General features: G+C 40.9%; 2 protein-coding genes across 7 annotated transcripts in view; one reads left to right on the forward strand and one right to left on the reverse strand.

The window, feature by feature from the left end:
• The window catches only part of LOC147158491 (uncharacterized), a 54938-nt gene that overhangs the window by 20169 nt on the left and 15820 nt on the right, over nt 1–18949 (forward strand). For 2 of the 6 annotated variants that reach the window (XR_015090925.1, XM_086061522.1), the window contains exon 5: nt 14447–14518. The exons of 3 other annotated variants lie outside the window; for them this stretch is intronic. Coding sequence is in view for 2 of the 3 variants with exons in the window: in XM_086061522.1 (XP_085917648.1) it covers nt 14447–14518 (72 nt within the window). In the remaining variant the exon portion in view is untranslated. Of the gene's footprint in view, nt 1–14446; nt 14519–18577; nt 18716–18949 lie in introns of those variants that run through there. One more of the 6 variants, XM_086061525.1, reaches the window with a different exon arrangement.
• tmem121ab (transmembrane protein 121Ab) overlaps nt 1–18949 on the reverse strand; it is a 46276-nt gene that overhangs the window by 13100 nt on the left and 14227 nt on the right. The window lies entirely within an intron of this gene.

Below are 18949 nucleotides of genomic sequence, written 5' to 3' on the forward strand. Positions count from 1 at the left end.
CTCACTATCACCATGTCAAATGTGGCCACCCCGAGGGAGATGGTATCTGTAGTCGCATTCGAGTCACGCCGCATTACTGCTTGCTCTATTTCACTTGAGGGTAAAATGACTTTTCAAAGACAAATATCTCTCAGGACTTCTTCAGCATTCATCACGTGTGCTATGTGTCAGCACAAGTGCTTAAAAAAAAGAAAGAGAAAAGAAAACCTGCCAGGAACAGCTGAATTACTAGAACAAAGTACAATAATATGAAGTACCCACAGTGTGTAGATGCAAATCTTATTAAGTACTAAGATGAGCCTTGGAGAGTTTGCATAAAACATGCACACACCTGTCACCTTCAATATGTCGTGGGAGGCAAAAGGAACGCAGCAGGGGTAAAAGAAAAAAAAAGCATGGGGGATGAGTGAAAAGGGAGGCAGCAGAGCAAAGGTTGCTGTTGCATGTGATTGATTAAAAGGCAAAAGAGATGTGATACAGAGAGGATTTGATGTGCTGCTAATGAGCCAGGAGTTAAAATGGATTGCTTAGCAGAGGATTTAAATATTACCAGCCGAGGATTAATGACGGGCAAAGTATGAGATTTCCCTTCCAATAAGTCAAGTCTCTCAAAAAAGTAAGTGGAGAAATTGCATTGATGGTTTAAGAAATGCATCTCAATTTCGTGGATTAATTTTAACCGTACCGTTTTGTTATTATTTACCCCTCTTGGAGTATTTTTGTACATCTGTGAATTGATGCAAACATTTTGACATAATGCCACAAAACTCTTTTGAAAAAGCCTCACAAGGGGGCAGCTTGCTTCTGAAGTTGAACCCTACTTTGCATGGTAATGGAACTGGAAACAATATTTCACTCAGGATTAGACTGCTGTTGCATGTGCAAATCACTGTGTCAAACGTCTTGGCAAACGTTTCAGGCTGTGTGGACTTGGAAAGTGCTGCTCGGTATAAATATGATACCATTTCCAATTATTTTTGCCCTCTTAAACAGACACCAAACTCTGGCAGACTAAAAGTTTAAAACAAGTAGTTGGGACATTTTGTTTTTTTTTCTCTCTAAAGCCTGAAGGTGTAAAGTATAACTCAAACAAAACATGGTCAGAGGCTAAATGAAGCATCCAATAAACTGAAAGAAAACTTTATTATTTACTGACTTTCCTGCAAGGGGCTCAGACTTGTGGCAGATGACATGGCTTGTCCTCATTAGCGATCAACAAAACACATTGTAAAGAACTAAACTAAACTAAACTAAACGGCAAAGCCCCAGTCAGGAACCTTCAAGTGATCAGACCAAGTTTTGGTCAAAAGCCACAGTAAGAAGATGAAAGACCTGGTAGCTCTAGCTCATTGATGGCCCGGCCAAGTCTTGTGGAAGCTCCCAGAAACCCTCGAGGCACAGAACCTTGAATCAGCCAAAGATATAGTCATCCATAAACATCACAAAACCCGGCCCCTTTAGCTTGACAAAGGAGAAGGGGCTCAGATCTATGCCCAGGGGGACAGACGGTCACTGCTTGGATTTGAAAGTGTCTGGTATTTAAAAGTGGACCTTGATCGGCAACACGTTCTGGCCAGAGATATTGGTAATGTCTCTAGTTACCAGACATCAGCCTGTGGGTCCCTGTCAGCTGGAGCAGTGATCATGAAAGAGCTGCAAAGAACGACTCGAGGCATCTTAAGAAAGTAAGACAAATTCACCGATAACATAGAGGCAGGGCGGTCAACTGAATCTGAAACATTATCTTCTGTGTGGAGTTTGGCAGAGGAGGGTTCATTGGATTTTCACCCAGCGCCTCCTGAGGAACGTGGGCGTAACCAGGCCAAAGCTGAAGAGGGCAACCGAGGATTTGGCAGAGGGAGGCTAAAACAGTGAGCTGGCTTTTGCTGAGAAGGAAGGCTAGGGCACGGAGAAAGCACAGGTCCGAGAGTTAGCTGCAGGGGGAGACATACCAACTGTTGGTGCCAAGATTCTTTGGAGAACCAACAATGAAGGGTGGCTCCCAGCCATTGACCCTGCAGCTTCCCAATTTGCAGAGGTGCGTCATTTGTAAATGCTCTGCAGGTAGCACTTACTGTACCTGTGCGTACATCATATATAATGGATGGTAGGCCCAGTGTTTAGAGGTGTCGGGTTTGAGACACAATAATAACAATGCATCAGATTTATATAGCGCTTTTCTGGACACTCAATGACGCTTCACAGAGGAATGGATAGATTATTCATGCACTCACACATTCATACTGTGGTGGCGGTAAGCTACTAAAGTAGCCACAGCTGCCCTGGGGCAGGCTGACGGAAGCGTGGCTGCCGGTGTGCGCCTGCGGCCCCTCCGACCACCACCAACCATTCGCTCCATTCATACACCAGTGTGAGTCGCACTGGAGGCAATGTGTGTGAAGAGCCTTGCCCAAGGACACAACGACACATGACTTTGGGGAGAGCGGGGATCGAACAGCCGACCTTCTGGTTACTAAACGACCGTCTCTACACCCCCCGAGCCAAGTCCAGAATCTCAAAACTGTCAGATGGTGCTACCAAGCAAAATAACTGCTTATTTTTTAATTGATGGGAAAAACTACAGGAAACATTCATGTATTCCGTTTTTGTGACCAATGTATAGAGATATGCCTTCATAACCTAAAGAGAATACTTCACAACAGTAGCTTGACAATGCAAGAAATAAATCATTCTATTCCATTTGCAAACATGCCTTCGTACGATGAGGCCTGGCTGCCTGCCATCTCCCATGATCCCAGCGCAGCCGCCCCTTTGCTCATTGCGTGAATGAAACAAAGCTTGATGGTCCAACAAACAAATGGTTTCTTGGTGCAATTCTTCTAAGTGCCAAGAGAAATCAGCCCGCCATTGAATGTGCCTTTCTGGCAAAACAGCGTACTGGGGAATGGGTGGTTGGGCTTTTCCATGATGGATAGCTGATTGTCATTGTATAGTACAAAACGTGACTGCGAGACATGATCTTTTAGTTACTGTGCCTGTAGCTGGAACACACTTCAGTCTCCCTAAGAAGGTTTTGGAGAGGAGGATCAGTCGAAAATCTGATTCAGGAAGAGCAGTGTGTTTTTTTGTCCTGGCCCTAGAGCAGAGGATCAGTTCTACACCCTTACCTGGGTCTTACTGGACCTAATCAGTCTACCTGTGTTTTGTGAACTTGAAGAAGGCAATCAATCGGTTGTGTCCATCAGGGTGTCCTGTGGGCCCTATAATACGGGCTGTTCAGTTCCTGTACGATAGGTGTCTGGGTTTGATCCACAGTGTTTGCACCAAGTCAAAAGTTGTTTCCAGTGAGGGTTGGACTCTGCCAAGGCTGTTTTTATGTACATAATTCCTAGGTACAGTCGAGATTTTAAAGAGGTCCGGTTCCATTGGCTTCATCAAGCTGATACTGTATCTTCGACCCTTGATGCGACTGTTCACAGCAGAGTCTGAAGTGGTTCGGATGAGAATTAGCAACTCCAGATCTAAGGTCACTGTCCTCAGTAGGATCCTGGTTTTGGTCAAGTGCCATGATTGAGGGAAATTGACGGATGGATTGGTGCCACATCTGCAGTGATCTTACTGGTCCGTCATGAGGAAGAAGGATCTCAATTTACTGGCCGATTGACGTTCCCACCCAAGCTTGGTATTCAAGAAGGGCTAAGAGTTGAGCCGTTGATCCTCCGCATCGAGAGCATCTGGTTTTGATGCCTCCCAGATTCTGTATGTATGTTTAAGCAAGTCTCACAAGGAGGAGGCCCCAGGATGTTTCCTGGCTGGTCTGGGTACTCAACGGGATCCCCTCGTAATGGCGGGTAGAATTGGTCGGGAAGAGGGAAGTCCCCAGATAAATGGAAGAACATGTATGGATGGCTTTAGTTATTGGCCTTCAACTACTCATACTCATGATTTCTCTTTCTTGTTTTTGAGCTCAAAATATTGGCTTGCAAACTCCTTCAGTGTGGGTGAGACGATGTACACTGCTGCCAGTCACATTTGAGTACGTTTCACCACCTGCATTGTGCGTCAGGAAATAAAATACTCCAGGCTTTTGCAGCCTGTAAAAAGAAAAGTCGACAGTGGAAATTGGCATTTTGGAGCGAAAAATGTGTGTTCATCCTCTCACACCTCAAAAAGGGTTCTGGTGCCTTGACTTGGGCTTGCAGCCAATCAATCTGTCACAACAGCTCAAAGGGCAGACCTCTGCAAGGGCATAAGCCTATTCATCCGCTGTGCGCAAGAATATAGCTGAAGAAAATTCCCAAACCACAGGAAATATTGCAGATTTTCCCGTAAATGTCTTTTATAATATGTGCTTGTCTGATATTCATATGACAATTTTTTCCCCCAGTCAGTATGAATAGGAATATAATTCCATGAAGGTAGTAGCCTGTTGCCTATAGACACGGATGTGTATATTTGCTTTATAAACAAATATTTTAGTTATGTTATTTAGTAACAATGAAGTCTTGTCTATTTCACTCAGCGCACTTCTCACACTAAATGATCATTCTGTCACACGTGTCTCTTCATGGAATTACTTCACACAGTAGCTTACCCGTTTGAAAGTAATTAATGTGCTAATTTGCTACACAGGTGGGTCATTGGCGTACATCCAGCACCTCTATAATAGCGCATTCAATTCACCAGGTTGTCATATTGCAATCTTGAGTAAGATCTATCAGACAGTGTATTAACTAATAACAACTTTGGTGTCAATAGTCCCACAAAGGCTCCGCAAGCAGATGGGTCCCTTTTAAATTGGAAACACACAAACATTCAGGACTGTAGGCACCATTTTTAAGGCCTGGAAGCGCCTGGAAAAACATGTCTCTAAAATGTGACTTTAGAATCATCCCCGAAAACCTGAAGTTTTCTTGGAAGTCCAGCAATATTGTCAACGCCTACTAAATATTTGATATTTTAGCCCATGGAGCAAACAAAATTCCCAAAACATTTCAAAGCTTACACTTGTGGCTATTATTATAAACCTTCAATATATATATATATATATATTTTTTTTTAAATAAACAAGCTTCACACAAGTAAATCAGGCAAAACAAACAAAATAATGTGTGAATAATACAGACTTATTTGTTCATATTGGTTGCATATTGTTTATTGTTTTATTTTATTTCCTTGTGTGACGTTTGATGATTAAAACAAAATTGCCTGTCTTGAATTTGAAAAAAACAACAACATATTTTATTTTTCAAAAAAGAAAGGTTCTGTTAATGTGCATAGGAAACTGATATATTAATTTTAAGATATATTTTCTATATTTTTCATTTCTTCTCTTTAACCTATTTTTTTTGTTGGGGGGTGAATGCAGTGCCTCATATGCATATAATGGATTGGAAATGTATGAAAAGCAGTGTTGATAATGAGTTCTATTCCCTAATGCCGCCATGAGTTTATTTATGCTTTGGTTTCACTCAATTAGGTCTAAAATAATTCAGGACATGGCCTCCCATTGGGCGATCCTATTTTATTTTCCCTGGACCAGCATGGTTAGTTTCTGCCATAGTACCCCCCCCCCCCCTCGCATTTGTAATATCATTTGACAGAAGCAGGGCCGGACTTAACTGCCGTCCATGTTGACACGCAATTTAGTTTTGGCTAATTATAGTGCACCGCGGTCATAAATAATTCTCTGCCTCCGCTGCTATCCCTCACCAGCTCCCTTTCATCAAACAAACACGCACACGCACGCACATATGCTAATGTGGAATTGCTTGCTTTGCATCGCTCCCTTCCAGTTAAAGGCCATTCATAAATAGCGAGCCTTCACTCTGTCACGCGGATTCCATGAGACTTCAGTGCCTCGGCATCCCTTAAGCGATGCTTTAATAACACAAGCACGGGCAAAAAAAGATGGAAACATAAAATGCGTCCTGACAGGAGCCGAGGAACGTCACGGACAGGAGGCTTAAAGTTGCCCGCAAACGACGAAACATGCAGGCTTTCGAATCGTAAGAAACAGCTATTCGCATTTTCCCATTGTGCAGTTTGAACGCACTAAAGGACCGTCTGAGTATAAATATGACTTATGCATGTGTCACCATGTCAATTTGGACATTGCAATCAGGCACGCAATCAGTCGGCGTATAGAAAATCACAAATTAACCCCCCCACGCCCCACCCCCAAATGGTCTTACTTTCTTCTCCGATTGCAAGAAAACTCTTCAGGTATACTTTTTCTTTTCACCCCATCACATTTGATCTCATTCACGCCCAGCCATTTTTACTGAAGCAACCCCCTTCGCTCTGGGCTGTTTTACTGGTTTTTGACTGATTTTGCAAGGTCCACAGAATATTGTGTTCTATTGCTATAAAAACATGGAACCTACCGAAAGAAAGATTGAAGTCTAATCTTTCATCAGGAAAAAAAGAATATAACTACGTTTCATCATTACTTACATTCCTGTTCAAAACACTGAGGAAATGACCTTTTCTGCAACAAGGCCCTGGCTGATCTCTTATACTCTGCTGCCACCTGCTGGCCATTTTTTTTTAAAAATAACTACGATTGCTTTAAGCCACCACTTCATGTCAGATGCTGCATCAAAGCCTTCTTTCTGTATGCTCTTGCATAAAAAAACAAAAACAAAAAGTGTATAATTACGTTTTTGGGAGTGAAGGGCAAAGTATTTAAAAATGTATTTACACGTTTTTGCGTTTGAATGAAGATAAATAGAAAAAAATCTACTTTTATAATCGTTACATCTAAGTGATTTTAAAGCGCAATAAGGCGGTTGACGTTAGATTTGGAAACATTTAAACATTCTTATTTTTGTGTTATACAGCATTTTAACATTCTTAATTGTCATACAACTGGATGGATGAAAAAAAACATTATTAATAGTGGGGGGACGCTCGATACTACTTTTTTTTTAAAGACGAATACCAGTACAAGTACTCAACAATTGATTGGTAACCGATACAATACCGAATACCGATACCACAAGTACCTAAATTTCCCACCCAAAAACAATGACAGATATTTTTTAAGAAAGACTTTTATATCCCAATATCAAATTTTTCAATTCATTTATCAAGTTTCTATTCTTCTAATTTCTAGTTCCTGTTCAGAAAACAGCCACAAGTGGTTGACCGCCGCAAGTACGATACCTTGTAATAGAGCTGGTATCGGCACGGATACCGTCTTGGTACGTTATTGTTTGTAAAAACAATTATGCTAGACATTACACAACTCTGATTGGCTAGATCGGATCAGCAGATACTGTATTTTGCATTTTTATGCAAAATCGTGATGGTTGTAATGTCATAATTTGCCGATCAATCAATGAATACATTGATCGGCTCCGCAAAATAAGACAAATCAAATCCAATCTCGTTCACTCGAGGGACGTTCTGTGCTGTTATCGTTAATAAGACAAGGTTTCACAGCATAAACAGTCAGATCCACCAACATTTTTCTCCCAATATATTTAAATCATTTTGCTCATATTGAATTTTTATCAGCATTTTTATGGATTTTTTTAAACTCATTTAGTGCCATTGACGACTATAGACGTCAAAAATTAATTTGAACTAGGCTGGCAGTGAATGAGTTAATGGTTAATTACCCCCCCCCCCCCCCCAATGCATTTGGATGACAATTATATGCAGATTTTGGCTATTGGTGGCAAAGCTAGTAAATAATATAGTAATAATATTTTTTTTTTAAATAGATTGGATGGATTGGTCTATCCAATCTACTGATCGGATTGGTGATCAGTTATTGTTTTTATTTTATTTTTTATTATTTTTTACCTCAGTCATTGTGCTGCATTGCATCCATTTGCTGTGCCATCTTGAGAGAGCGGTACTGGGCAATAGAAATCAATGCGGCAATGATTTGAGTACATATTTTGCTTCTTCTTCCTCCTGCTTCCATTTCCCTTCCCTTGCTCTCAGTCCTCCCTCCACATCTCAGCTGCCCCGCTTTTTTCCCTATCTGGCTGAGGCTGTTTGACCCGCGCTAAGGGGATACGGCTGAGCCATCCTCACATCCAACAATCTTTTCCACCGCTCCCTATTATGCCGGACGATCGCGGTACACATCTCCCTCAGGGTCATGTGTTGAAGGCCGAGCTCACACTTTTCTCGTTTACATAGCGAGATAGCAAGTGATCAAAATCGGAAAATATACACATTTGAACGAAAATCAATGTACGTACAGCACATGAATGGATATATGTTGAAACTCTGGGATTGATGCTGTGCTCACCAACTTTTTCAAAATTTATTATTTTACCGGTTTGGGCTTTGCTTCCCAAAGTAAAAAGAGATGTTTGCAAATGTCTTATTCTGATTAAACACAAAAGACAACCAGCCTGCTTTCACGAAGGGCAAAAAAATAATAATCAGTGAATAGATAATTACTTCTGAGAGGCTGAAATCAGAGCATTTGGACAATTTTAAGTTGAACAATGGCTCCAAACGATTACTCGATTATTAACTCATTCACTCCCAGCCATTTCCACTGAAGCAACCCCCTTCGCTCCCGGCTGTTTTACTGGCTTTTGACAGATTTTGCAAGGTCCACAGAATATTGTGTTCTATTGCTATAAAAACATGGAACACACCGAAAGAAAGATTAGAGTCTCTTCTTTTATCAGGAAAAAAAGTATATTTCTATCTTGTTTGGTTTTATAGAAATTTGCGTTAGAATATAGCTAAGTTTCATCATTATTCACAAATCTGTTTAAAACACTGGGGAAAAGGGCTTTTTTTGCAGCATGGCCCAGGTTGATCTCTTATACTCTGCTGGCACCTGCTGGCCGTTTTTTGTAATGACACCATTGCTTTAAGCGTCCTCTTCAGGTTAGAGACTGCATCAAAGCCTTCAGTATGCCCTAGTATTTAAAAAACAAAAACATAAAAACGTATAAATATGTTTTTGGGGGCCATGGCAATATTTAAAATATAATGTTTTTACACGTTTTTGGGAGCAAGTAAGTTAAAATAGTTGTAATCGATTACTTTTAAAAGCTCTAGTACAACGTTGTTTACATATATGCAGCTCTAGCAGTGCTGTAAACGAGTATTTGCGGGTGATGTACTTGTGTTGCTGCAGTTACATTAACCGTCATTAATTTTTCATAAAGTGTTAGTGTAGCGTCTGAGGTGGTTGCGTCTATCTAAATTCACGCTTGGAGCGCATTTATGACGCCGGTCATCTGGCGCAGATGTTCTGCTGAATTTTATACGTTCAATAATTGCGATCACATTTCTTTGTGTGTTTATTTACCTGCTAGGAATTGATTATGGTTAGTGCAGGCTAAAAAACAAACAATTAACCAATACATTGATGGTTAATTTCCCTGAAGAAAAAAGATGCCCACTTCATCACAGAAAAATGAGTGTAATATTATAGAGTGGGGTTACAATTAATATGCCACCTTGGAGAAGCAGCATTTAGCCTGTTTCGCGGATATGGATTGCGCCTGCCAGACAAAATGTCCCTGTCGGTGGCTGTCTCTGTTGAGCAATGTCTTTGCTTAAAGGCAACGTGCAAGCACTCCCCTGCGTCTCCACACTGAAGCCTTCTTTAGTGCGACTGTCAAAAAGTCTACGTGGACTTCCGCAGCAGTGCCGCCCCCTTTGCCAAATGCTCGACTTCCAGATTTAAGACTCGAGCAGATAGCAGAAGTTGTACGGCTCCGGTTAATACATCATGGCCAAAATCTCTCCAGCCTTTTACTTGTAGAGTGTTGATGATCTAAATGATGGCTCCACCGTATCTTAAATTGGGCCGTTGAAGTATCAGCTCATAAAATGCACGCATGGAACGGCAACCCCCTGCAGCAAAGAGCTTCCTGATGTAGTGCTACGTGCTATTATTCCATTTCCAACATGCGTCTGTGTCAGCAGAGTAGATTAGAGTAATAAAACTTGGCGCTTAGATGATGTGACATTTCACCCCGGCTGTAAAATCTCTGCAGGGTGCTCGTACCGCCTGTCTTGCCTGCGGTGAATATGTTAATTGTCTGCATAAACAACAGGACAACATTATCACATGTGCATTTATCTCATAAATTAAACAAATGTATGCCGATGCCTGTTACGGGTTCGGACTCTAATCATGCATATATTTATATGAGGCAAACGTAATAAAAGCGGAGTACAGTGGAACCTTCAGAGTCAAAATTTGTTCCAAAGTTACAATCGATATAACATTACATGAGAACCAACCAAAGTCATGAGCGCGTACTAAACCACAGCAGCAATGGTGGCCCGATGGCCCAAATTTTATAAATAAAGACGATGAGATCAACAGAGTCTTGCTTTTTTACACTAAATATACTTTCATACTAATATACCATTTTAATGATGTTATATTTTATATATAATATAGTATACAAAAATATAAAAACCTACATGACGAAAAAAAAACTAACTATACAGAGGTGAGTTTTTAAAAGTCTTAAATAATACAGTATACAGACGCTAAATATTAAATAATCATTGAAACTTATTAGGGGTATATATCCACAAAAAAAAACGATTTAATACGGGCTGCAAAACGATTCAAGGACGGAGTGGAACGATTCCATTCAGTTTGACGGATTACGATTCAATTCGATATAGTACGGCTCAGTACGAGATGGTAGGATGCAATGACTTTTGTTGTTTGACATACATTTAAATGTATTTGTCAGTACAGTAATTATGCCATTTCCTTCTAAGATATATCTCTACAATAAAAGATTATTCAATTTTTATCTCAACATATTTAAAAATGTTTTGATTGGTTCACATCTTTTAAATCAAAAAAACGATTTTACGATTCAAACTGGTTTTTGTTACACCGCTACTATAAGGGTGTGTATCTCTCCACAAAAGACGATTTGATACAGTTTTCGATACGTGGAGTGCTAAACATTTCAGGGATGGTTCGATTTGAAAATAGAACGATTCAATTTGTTTCAACTTAGTAGGATTATGATTCAATTCTATATGGCACGGCTCAGTTTGAGAGACTATGATGCAATGGCTTTGCTGTTATCATTCACAGACAATTGAATGAACTAGCCAGTACTGTAAAAGTGTCATTACCTTCGAAGATATATCTCTCCAACAAAAGACGATTCAATACATATTTCGATATATTTCAAAGTCGATTCTCTTTGGTTCAATGCACTCACATCTTTTAAATCAAAAACGATTTTTCCAGAACAAACCGATTTGAGTTGCACCCTTAACCGCTACTAAGGAGTGGTTGGGATTGTGTTCGACCTTAGAGGTTCCACTGTACTTGTTTCACATTTTGCATGCTTGATGAACCCGTGACAGAGTTATTGGAGTATATTCTATACAGCATATACGCATTTGATATATTTTTCTGTTTCCCAGCATAAAGGCAGCATTTATCTTACTCTGTGTGTGTGTGGGGGGGGGGGGGTGCACGTGCGCGTTAGCATCTGCACGGCGGTATCTCCCCAACCAATAAGCAGGCGTGTCAGCTGGTTGTACAAGCCAAGAAAAACCGTGACAATGAATGACATTGACAGGCGACATGCGTCAGAACGTCTGTTGTAAGGACACCGAACTGATCGTTGATAGCAGATGTGTGTCTAATTGCGGCGGGATTGGGCGCCCTAAATACGTCTGTCTCTGCCTACCAGCGAAGCGCCCTGTGCAACTCCCAATCACTGCCTCTAATTAGAGGCCTTATCTCTGCCAATCACAGAGCCTTTTGCTCTTTTCCACGGCCCGCTGCACATTTAGCGGGCTAACAGGCATATGCCAAGGAGGCGTGGTGGTCACAGAGGACAAGAGATAGATAGACAGGGAGGAGAGAATAAAGCGACACGGGATGCAGAGCCTGCTCTCATTAGAATCGAGTATGACATGGAATGAAGCGTAATGGACTCTATTTAGTAGGAGACGGACACGTTTTCGGGTTACTCCGGATGAACTTGAAATGAGTGGCTCAACCTTTTCTAATTTGAAAATGAGGTATAAAATGGTATGCGGTCAATGAACACAACATGCGAGGCAGGAGGCAGGATTGAGATCGAGTGGAAGAGATACCGCATAATTAAAAAGAAGAAGGAGCAGAGAAGGCCTTCAAGGCTAACCAAGCTCCAAATAGTCCCACAGGGCTCAATCCTTGTCCCCCTGGAATACTGTCGTTGGGGTTTACTGTAGTTAGGATAGTATCCATAATGCATAGCTGCCGTCTACCAGGACATTGCTTTGGGTTGAAATTGGGTCCGCTTGTCTGTCACCCTTGAGCAAGGCACACTGACAATTTCCCCTTGACTTCATGCTTTCTATCCTCAGTGGGAATGAGTTCTTTGTGTTGGATTGCATGCAATAGCAATTAAAGAGTGGATTGAAAATTTAATTCATCCTCCGGGATGAATATAGTGTTCTAAGCAGAACATGTCCACCATGTTAGTCAAGTGGGTTGCTATGGGGATTTGCACATTAAGCAGTGGGATCACTCTAGCTGAAAAATGGCCTTTTTGAAAATGTATTTAACTTTTTTTTGTAGCGCTCCGATGAAACAAAAATAACTGGTGGATTCACATATTTTGAAAGGGTTCCTAATTCCTCAAAAACTATGGGGAAATGGATGTCCAATTGATTGATTTTTGCAGGTCTTTTAGATGGTAAGAAGACTCCACAAACAAAATTCTAGTAATACACTGGTGGAGAAACCCGCGGAGGTGGCAAATCTCGGTCCAGAAAGTAAAAACCCTGCCACAGCTTGGCTTTAGCCACTGATGCTAGCTAGCTAGCTAGTATAGATAAACGAGCACCTTGAGAGCTAGCTAGCACCCGGGGCTAAAGCCAAACGGCATGGTTTTAACTTTCTGGACATGCATTGGCCACCTCTGCCCGCGGAAGACTTTTTTCAACAGTAGAAGAAGAAGGTCTTTCTGAAAAAGCAACGTTTAGCTCAAGGGGAACAAATAAGGGATAATATTTTGTTTCCTGACTTGTCATAAATAAATGCGTAATAGAAGATCATGTAACGGCTTGTTTTCCGGTTTTCAATTTCCAGTTTTCAAACGAGAAACGTCCATGAATGTTTAGACCTGCCCAGTGTGTGAATATCTTGAAACAGTATGACGTTTGTGTCAAAAAAAAAAATCACTGTTAATTTAATTTTATTATTGATAGTCAGCAAATTTACAAATTGATAAGGAAATGAAATATTGGTGACCCCGACGTGATAACATCAGAATGCTAAAGAGACAACAAACGGACCTACCGTGCCTTCTCAGAGCAGTAGTGTCGAGGCAGCTGCTAAATAATGAGATGAGCAAACAAAGGCGAGTTGTGTCTCATTTTACTCTCCACAAAATCTTTATTTGTTGATTTCCCCATTGCTAGCCATTCCGTTTTGCCTCAATGTCTTCAAAACAATCAGCAATTAATTTTTCACAATCAACTGATTAGTTTGCTCATCTCTACTGGAAATGGTTAAACAAAATTTTTTTTTTAGTTATCCCCCTGATGACCACAATGGACTGAAAACACTACCTTCTTGTTGTAAAGTGATGCAATGTCATTAGAATTTGCTGACGTAGCCATTCCTTTTACTGTGTGGCACTAAAACTACTACCAGTACTACATACAGCCCAGTCCGTAGTGACACCAGGGTAACAACACGAGAGCTTTCCAGGCAATATTATAGCCCACTAAAGTAGGTTATCAGGGGTTGCCATGGCAATGAAAGAGATACTTCTCTTTAATTTCAGGTGATTTGCAGTTATTATCAGGTCACATTGCTATGTGAGTCTCTGTAGAGGTTTTTATTTAGGGGTTGTTATTCTTTGAATTCAGAATAGATCCTTCCTGTCCTTCAGTATGTTTGGGACCGTTTGTTAGATAATTCAATTCCTTGTGAGATCTGAACCGGAAAGGAGGTTGTGAAATTGATGTTAACAAGAAGTGATTTCAACAAAGGGAAAGACGTAAAACTGTCGAATGATAAGTCGAGTGTCAGCGTGAAAAGAAACATGGGCTTTTTCTCTCTCCCTTTCTCAATGTCTGTCCATGTTAGTTAGGTCGGGGAACCTCTTCAAAATCAATTTAAAGGAATTACAATTCCGCCAGAGTTCCATCATTAGGTTTTATAATTCCATCTTCCTCCTTCAGTGGCTTTATCCCAGAGCCACTCAGTTCATCTCTGCAGCACAACCCCCGGTGAATAATTAACCGCAGTCGTGAGCGGCAAGCCGATGAACGACACAAGCGTTCTATCGTTCCCACACAGCCGCACACCTGCAGCGGTGGCGGGCTTTTAAGCTTCTTCCTGCTCCTTTTATCTCCCTGCAGTTTTACTTCAGCCTGACGTAGCATGTCTCGCTAGCTCACGCTGACGCTCTGACACACCAGGACATGGTCTCGCAGGGCAAAAACTGTCGTACGCGTACAACTTTGTTGTCCACGTACGCACACACTGCTATCTCTTTTTTTTTTTTAGCTAACGGTACTGAGCATGGACAGACGTGGGACGGATATGAGACACCTTGGGCCTCCTGCTGTGACACAGAAGGTGACAAGCCTGTGAAAGAAAGGAATGTAGCGACTTGCTCAAATAGCCAATTTGAGATGGAAGTCGGAACTGATGGAAAACTTGACAGTGGTGCCGCTGAATCCGAACAAGGGTCTTAGCTGGGCTTTAGCGCTAAGACGAAATATTGATGAACAAGTTCCTCCGTGATTAGTCAAGCAGCTCTATTGGAAACTCTTCATCTGAACAATTGTCGTGCAGTTTTGAAGACATAGAGCAATTGTGTTTGCAAATGCTTTTGCCAAGAATACATCGGCCAATAATATCTTGCCAAATCAAACAGAATGTCGAAATTGGCCGACTCATGCATTGGCATGGCGACAAGACCTTAGAGATATATTTAACAGACTTAGCAAATATATCCTCTCTTTTTTTGTTGTTGTTTTTGCTGCATTTTTATTGTTCAACATGAGACAGAAATTCATTTGCTCAAATACTGTATTAAACTTAACAATGGTTAGATTTGACGACCAGTCATGGGTGTATACTGTACACTGCCTCTTGCCCAAAAGTCAGCTGGAATAGACTCTAGCTCACACAATGTGAGCACAGTGAGGATAAGCAGGAAAATGATGGATGGATTTTTTGCAGGATTGCATGAGTGCAAATACGGAAGCTCTGGGTACACAACATCTTACAAATAATATATGAGCAAAAAAAAAACAACAATTGGGAGCTGCTTCAAATTCGAATATTTTCTATGAGTGTGAAATGACTTCAGATCAATTATGATAAGAGGAAGGACAGAAAAGTAATTGTAGTAGTTTTTAGTATTTAGTAGCTACTAAGAATCTTTAACGAGAGAAGAAAAAAATGGCCATTTAATCCAGTGAGACAGAGATAAGTGAGACATGTTTGTCTCATTCATTCATGTATATTGGTATATTGGTCTAGTTTGTCTGGTGCATGCTTATTGTCTATGTGTGGTAGTCAAGACCACACCAACCAAGATCAAGACATTAATGAGACTAGAGAGTATCAAGACCAAGACATTTGGAGGTGGAGACCGAGACAAGACCAAGACTTTTGGAGGTTGAAACCCAGACAAGACCAAAACCTCTGGAGGTCGAGACCGAGAAGACCAAGACTTTTGGAGGTCGAGACCGAGACAAGACCAGAACCTCTGGAGGTCGAAACCGAGACAAGACCAAAACCTCTGGAGGTCGAGACCGAGAAGACCAAAACCTCTGGAGGTCGAGACCGAGAAGACCAAGACTTTTGTAGGTCGAGACCGAGATGACCAAAACTTTTGGAGGTCGAGACCGAGAAGACCAAGACTTTTGGAGGTCGAGACCGAGAAGACCAAGACTTTTGGAGGTAGAGACAGAGACAAGACCAAAACCTCTGGAGGTCGAAACCGAGACAAGACCAAGACTTTTGGAGGTCGAAACCGAGACAAGACCAAAACTTCTGGAGTTCGAAACCGAGACAAGACCAAAACATCTGGAGGTCGAGACCGAGAAGACCAAGACTTTTGTAGGTCAAAACTGAGACAAGAGTCAAAATGACCCTAACAGCACCTTCTTAAAACACAAGAAGCCACGTTGAGACGTGCATAACATGCGTACTTGCTTGCATACGTACGTTTGTGTCAGTTTGACTAAGCGTCCTGCTCTCACGAAGCTCTTTATCAGCCGTAGTTACCTTAATGATAGGTCTGCCGGACACGTGTAATAACTGCCGGCCGCATTTGTTTTGACCTGCCACTCTAAAGCGTTTAGATTTTAAAGACTGGATGTTGCACACCATTGTTACAAGTAAAACAGCTCCGTCAAAGTGTTGACAAATCGGTGTCGTTCTGTTGGTAATTATTTCCTACTGCTCAATGGCAATCATTTATCCCTTAGATGAAACACAAGATCATTAAGCGAGTCTGGATTTTAGAGCAGCTTTGGGACAGGACGGCTGACAAATTATTTGGCATCTCAACAAGGGAAAAGTAAACTTGACCTTTCTGTGAAAGCACTTAGGAGGAAACAATGAAACATCTTAATTAGATGGCCTGGACCTTTTATTCGATACGTTTAACAACTAATTCGATACCTTTTACAATCTAAATGATAACGCGATGCTTAAATGATGACAATAATAATAAGAATAATAAGATTGTTTTTGTTACAAAGCACTGCATTGTTCAATTGGTATTGTACCTTGTATCGCTGTCATATATGTACAATATACTGAAATCATCAACTGCTGATTTAATGTGCTGAAAAAAAATGGTTGATATATTATGCAGTCATAGATTAAAACGGTACTGATGCATTGCCAGCCGTACCATCAATGTCTGAGGTTGCATTGAGCCGGTTCTAAAGCTGACTGATGTTACGTCATCTTCCCAAACTCTTATTCAAAGGTCTTAGAGCCACGAGTGATTCAATGTATAACACGATGAACTGACTAAGTTGTGCACGCAAAATTACCGTCATGGCTATCCATTTATATCAAAACAGACTTACTCAAATGTGTCGAACCTAAATATTTTACAATTTATTGTTTAAAAAAAAAAAAGATGTCTTGATGATTATGTCTTGAAGTGACATAATGCTGCATGGCTCCCGCGGAGTGAGGATGAGGCGGAGTTTTACGACGGTTGCTATATTTCTTCTCAAGCTATTTTCAGCCGTTTTAAATTGGTTATACTGTAATGTGTAAAAGTTAGGGGTGTCAGGCGATTATTATTTTTTTATCGTAATTAATCGCACGACTTCAATACTTAACTCATGATTAATCTGTTCTAAATGTACAATAAAATATTTTGTTTTACATAAAACTGGAAACACATGTTAAACTAATATAAATATGGCAGCATCTTTCAGTCATTGATACAGAAATTTCATAAAAAAGTTAAAAAACGAGTGTCATATTGATTGAAGTAATTTTTCTGCAACTAGATGGCATAATTGCATTTGTAAGACGTTGGTGACAGCTCAGTGCATTTTTCTTTTCATATTAAGCGTTATCTCATCTTTAACATGTAGTAACTTGCGAAATTCTGCACATTTTTAAAATGTTAAAATACAACTTAATCTCAGTCTTCACAAATTATTATTACATTTATGACTGCTACATTTTGACGTGGACGTGTATGCTGCATTGCGACTGGAATTCCTCCAGTACAGGTTTTCCAATTAAAGGTTGGTCATTAATTGCGCGTTAACATTTTTTGTGGCTTTGAAGGAACTTTAAATTGACATAGTAATTTTGATACCCCTAATAAAAATAACAGACAACATGGGGACACAGACCCTACCGTAAAATTGACCATATCTGGACATTTGCAGTTTCTGTCTGACAGTGATAATGTATAGTTAAGAAAAATATCTACTTATGCGTGGTGTGTTTTGCGTTATATGTGTTATATATTATGCTTTCCCCCGAGAGCTTTGGCAAAGGTTTATCAGTGCAGTCAAGAGTGTGGTGTGCCTTGTAGCTTGTCACCGCTATCGACAGAAATCTTGTGAGACTCGCCGAACACACCGAAGCAAGTCCGCCTTGCCCGATAGACCTCTTTGACTCCTGTCGACCGTCTCCCAAGTCTAAACAGTGACTGAGCAGAGCACTTGTTCGGCCACCATACAATATGTTGCTCCCGCGGTGCGATCGGAGCATTTTAGTTCTGCCCTCCTCCTATTATGCGTGAGAGAAAGCGCAATAGATCTGATGTTTGTCCGGATAGCATTTACAAGGCGTTTATTGCGAGAGCCATATGCCGCTTGTTCTATCGCGTCTCCGCTGAGATGTTGATGCAAGAAGGAAAATCTATTGCAACAAAGTTTTAGTCATTATGAACAGACGGATGCACAACATAGTTGATATTGATCTGCGGAGGGTAAAAATAACGTTCAAAGGCATCATGCTTCTGGGACTCAACTGGTCGGGTTTCATTAAGCGTAGACATTCATAAGAAAGAAAGCACTTGAAATGAGAGAAATCGAAGAAAATAATGGAGCCCGACAAAGCCACCAAAACAAGGAAGTCAAAAGAAAAAAAAACTGTTTTTCCTTTTGTACATCCTTGAGTAATCCTTTTATGTTGCAGCCAACTGAGGATAAATGAGCATGTTTGCTGGATGATGAAGCTTTCCGGTCTGGTGGTGGCTGCAGCCCGTGTCTCTGGCTCTGACTTGAAACTGTGGGCAGCAACTTTCGGCCACACTGCCAGGGAGCTGCGTGGACAAAGATGAAGCAGCCGGCACTGCTTCATCTTCAATTCCAGGAACAACACCCACATAAACGGCTTGGTTTGAGCTTTTCAAAGAATCAGAAGAAATGGACGCTTGCATCTGCCCGTGTCTGATGTGTTAGGAGTCGTGTTTACACCAGGCTCAGTACTACTGTAATGGGGGGGGGGGGGGGGGGGGGGGTGTATTAATACACACACATCTAATATTGCCATTCGGTTGCCTTTTAA

The sequence above is a fragment of the Leptonotus elevatus genome, chromosome 18 (genome assembly GCF_054856555.1).
Source record: "Leptonotus elevatus isolate MCC_2025b chromosome 18, RoL_Lele_1.0, whole genome shotgun sequence".
Taxonomy (NCBI): Eukaryota; Metazoa; Chordata; class Actinopteri; order Syngnathiformes; family Syngnathidae; genus Leptonotus; species Leptonotus elevatus.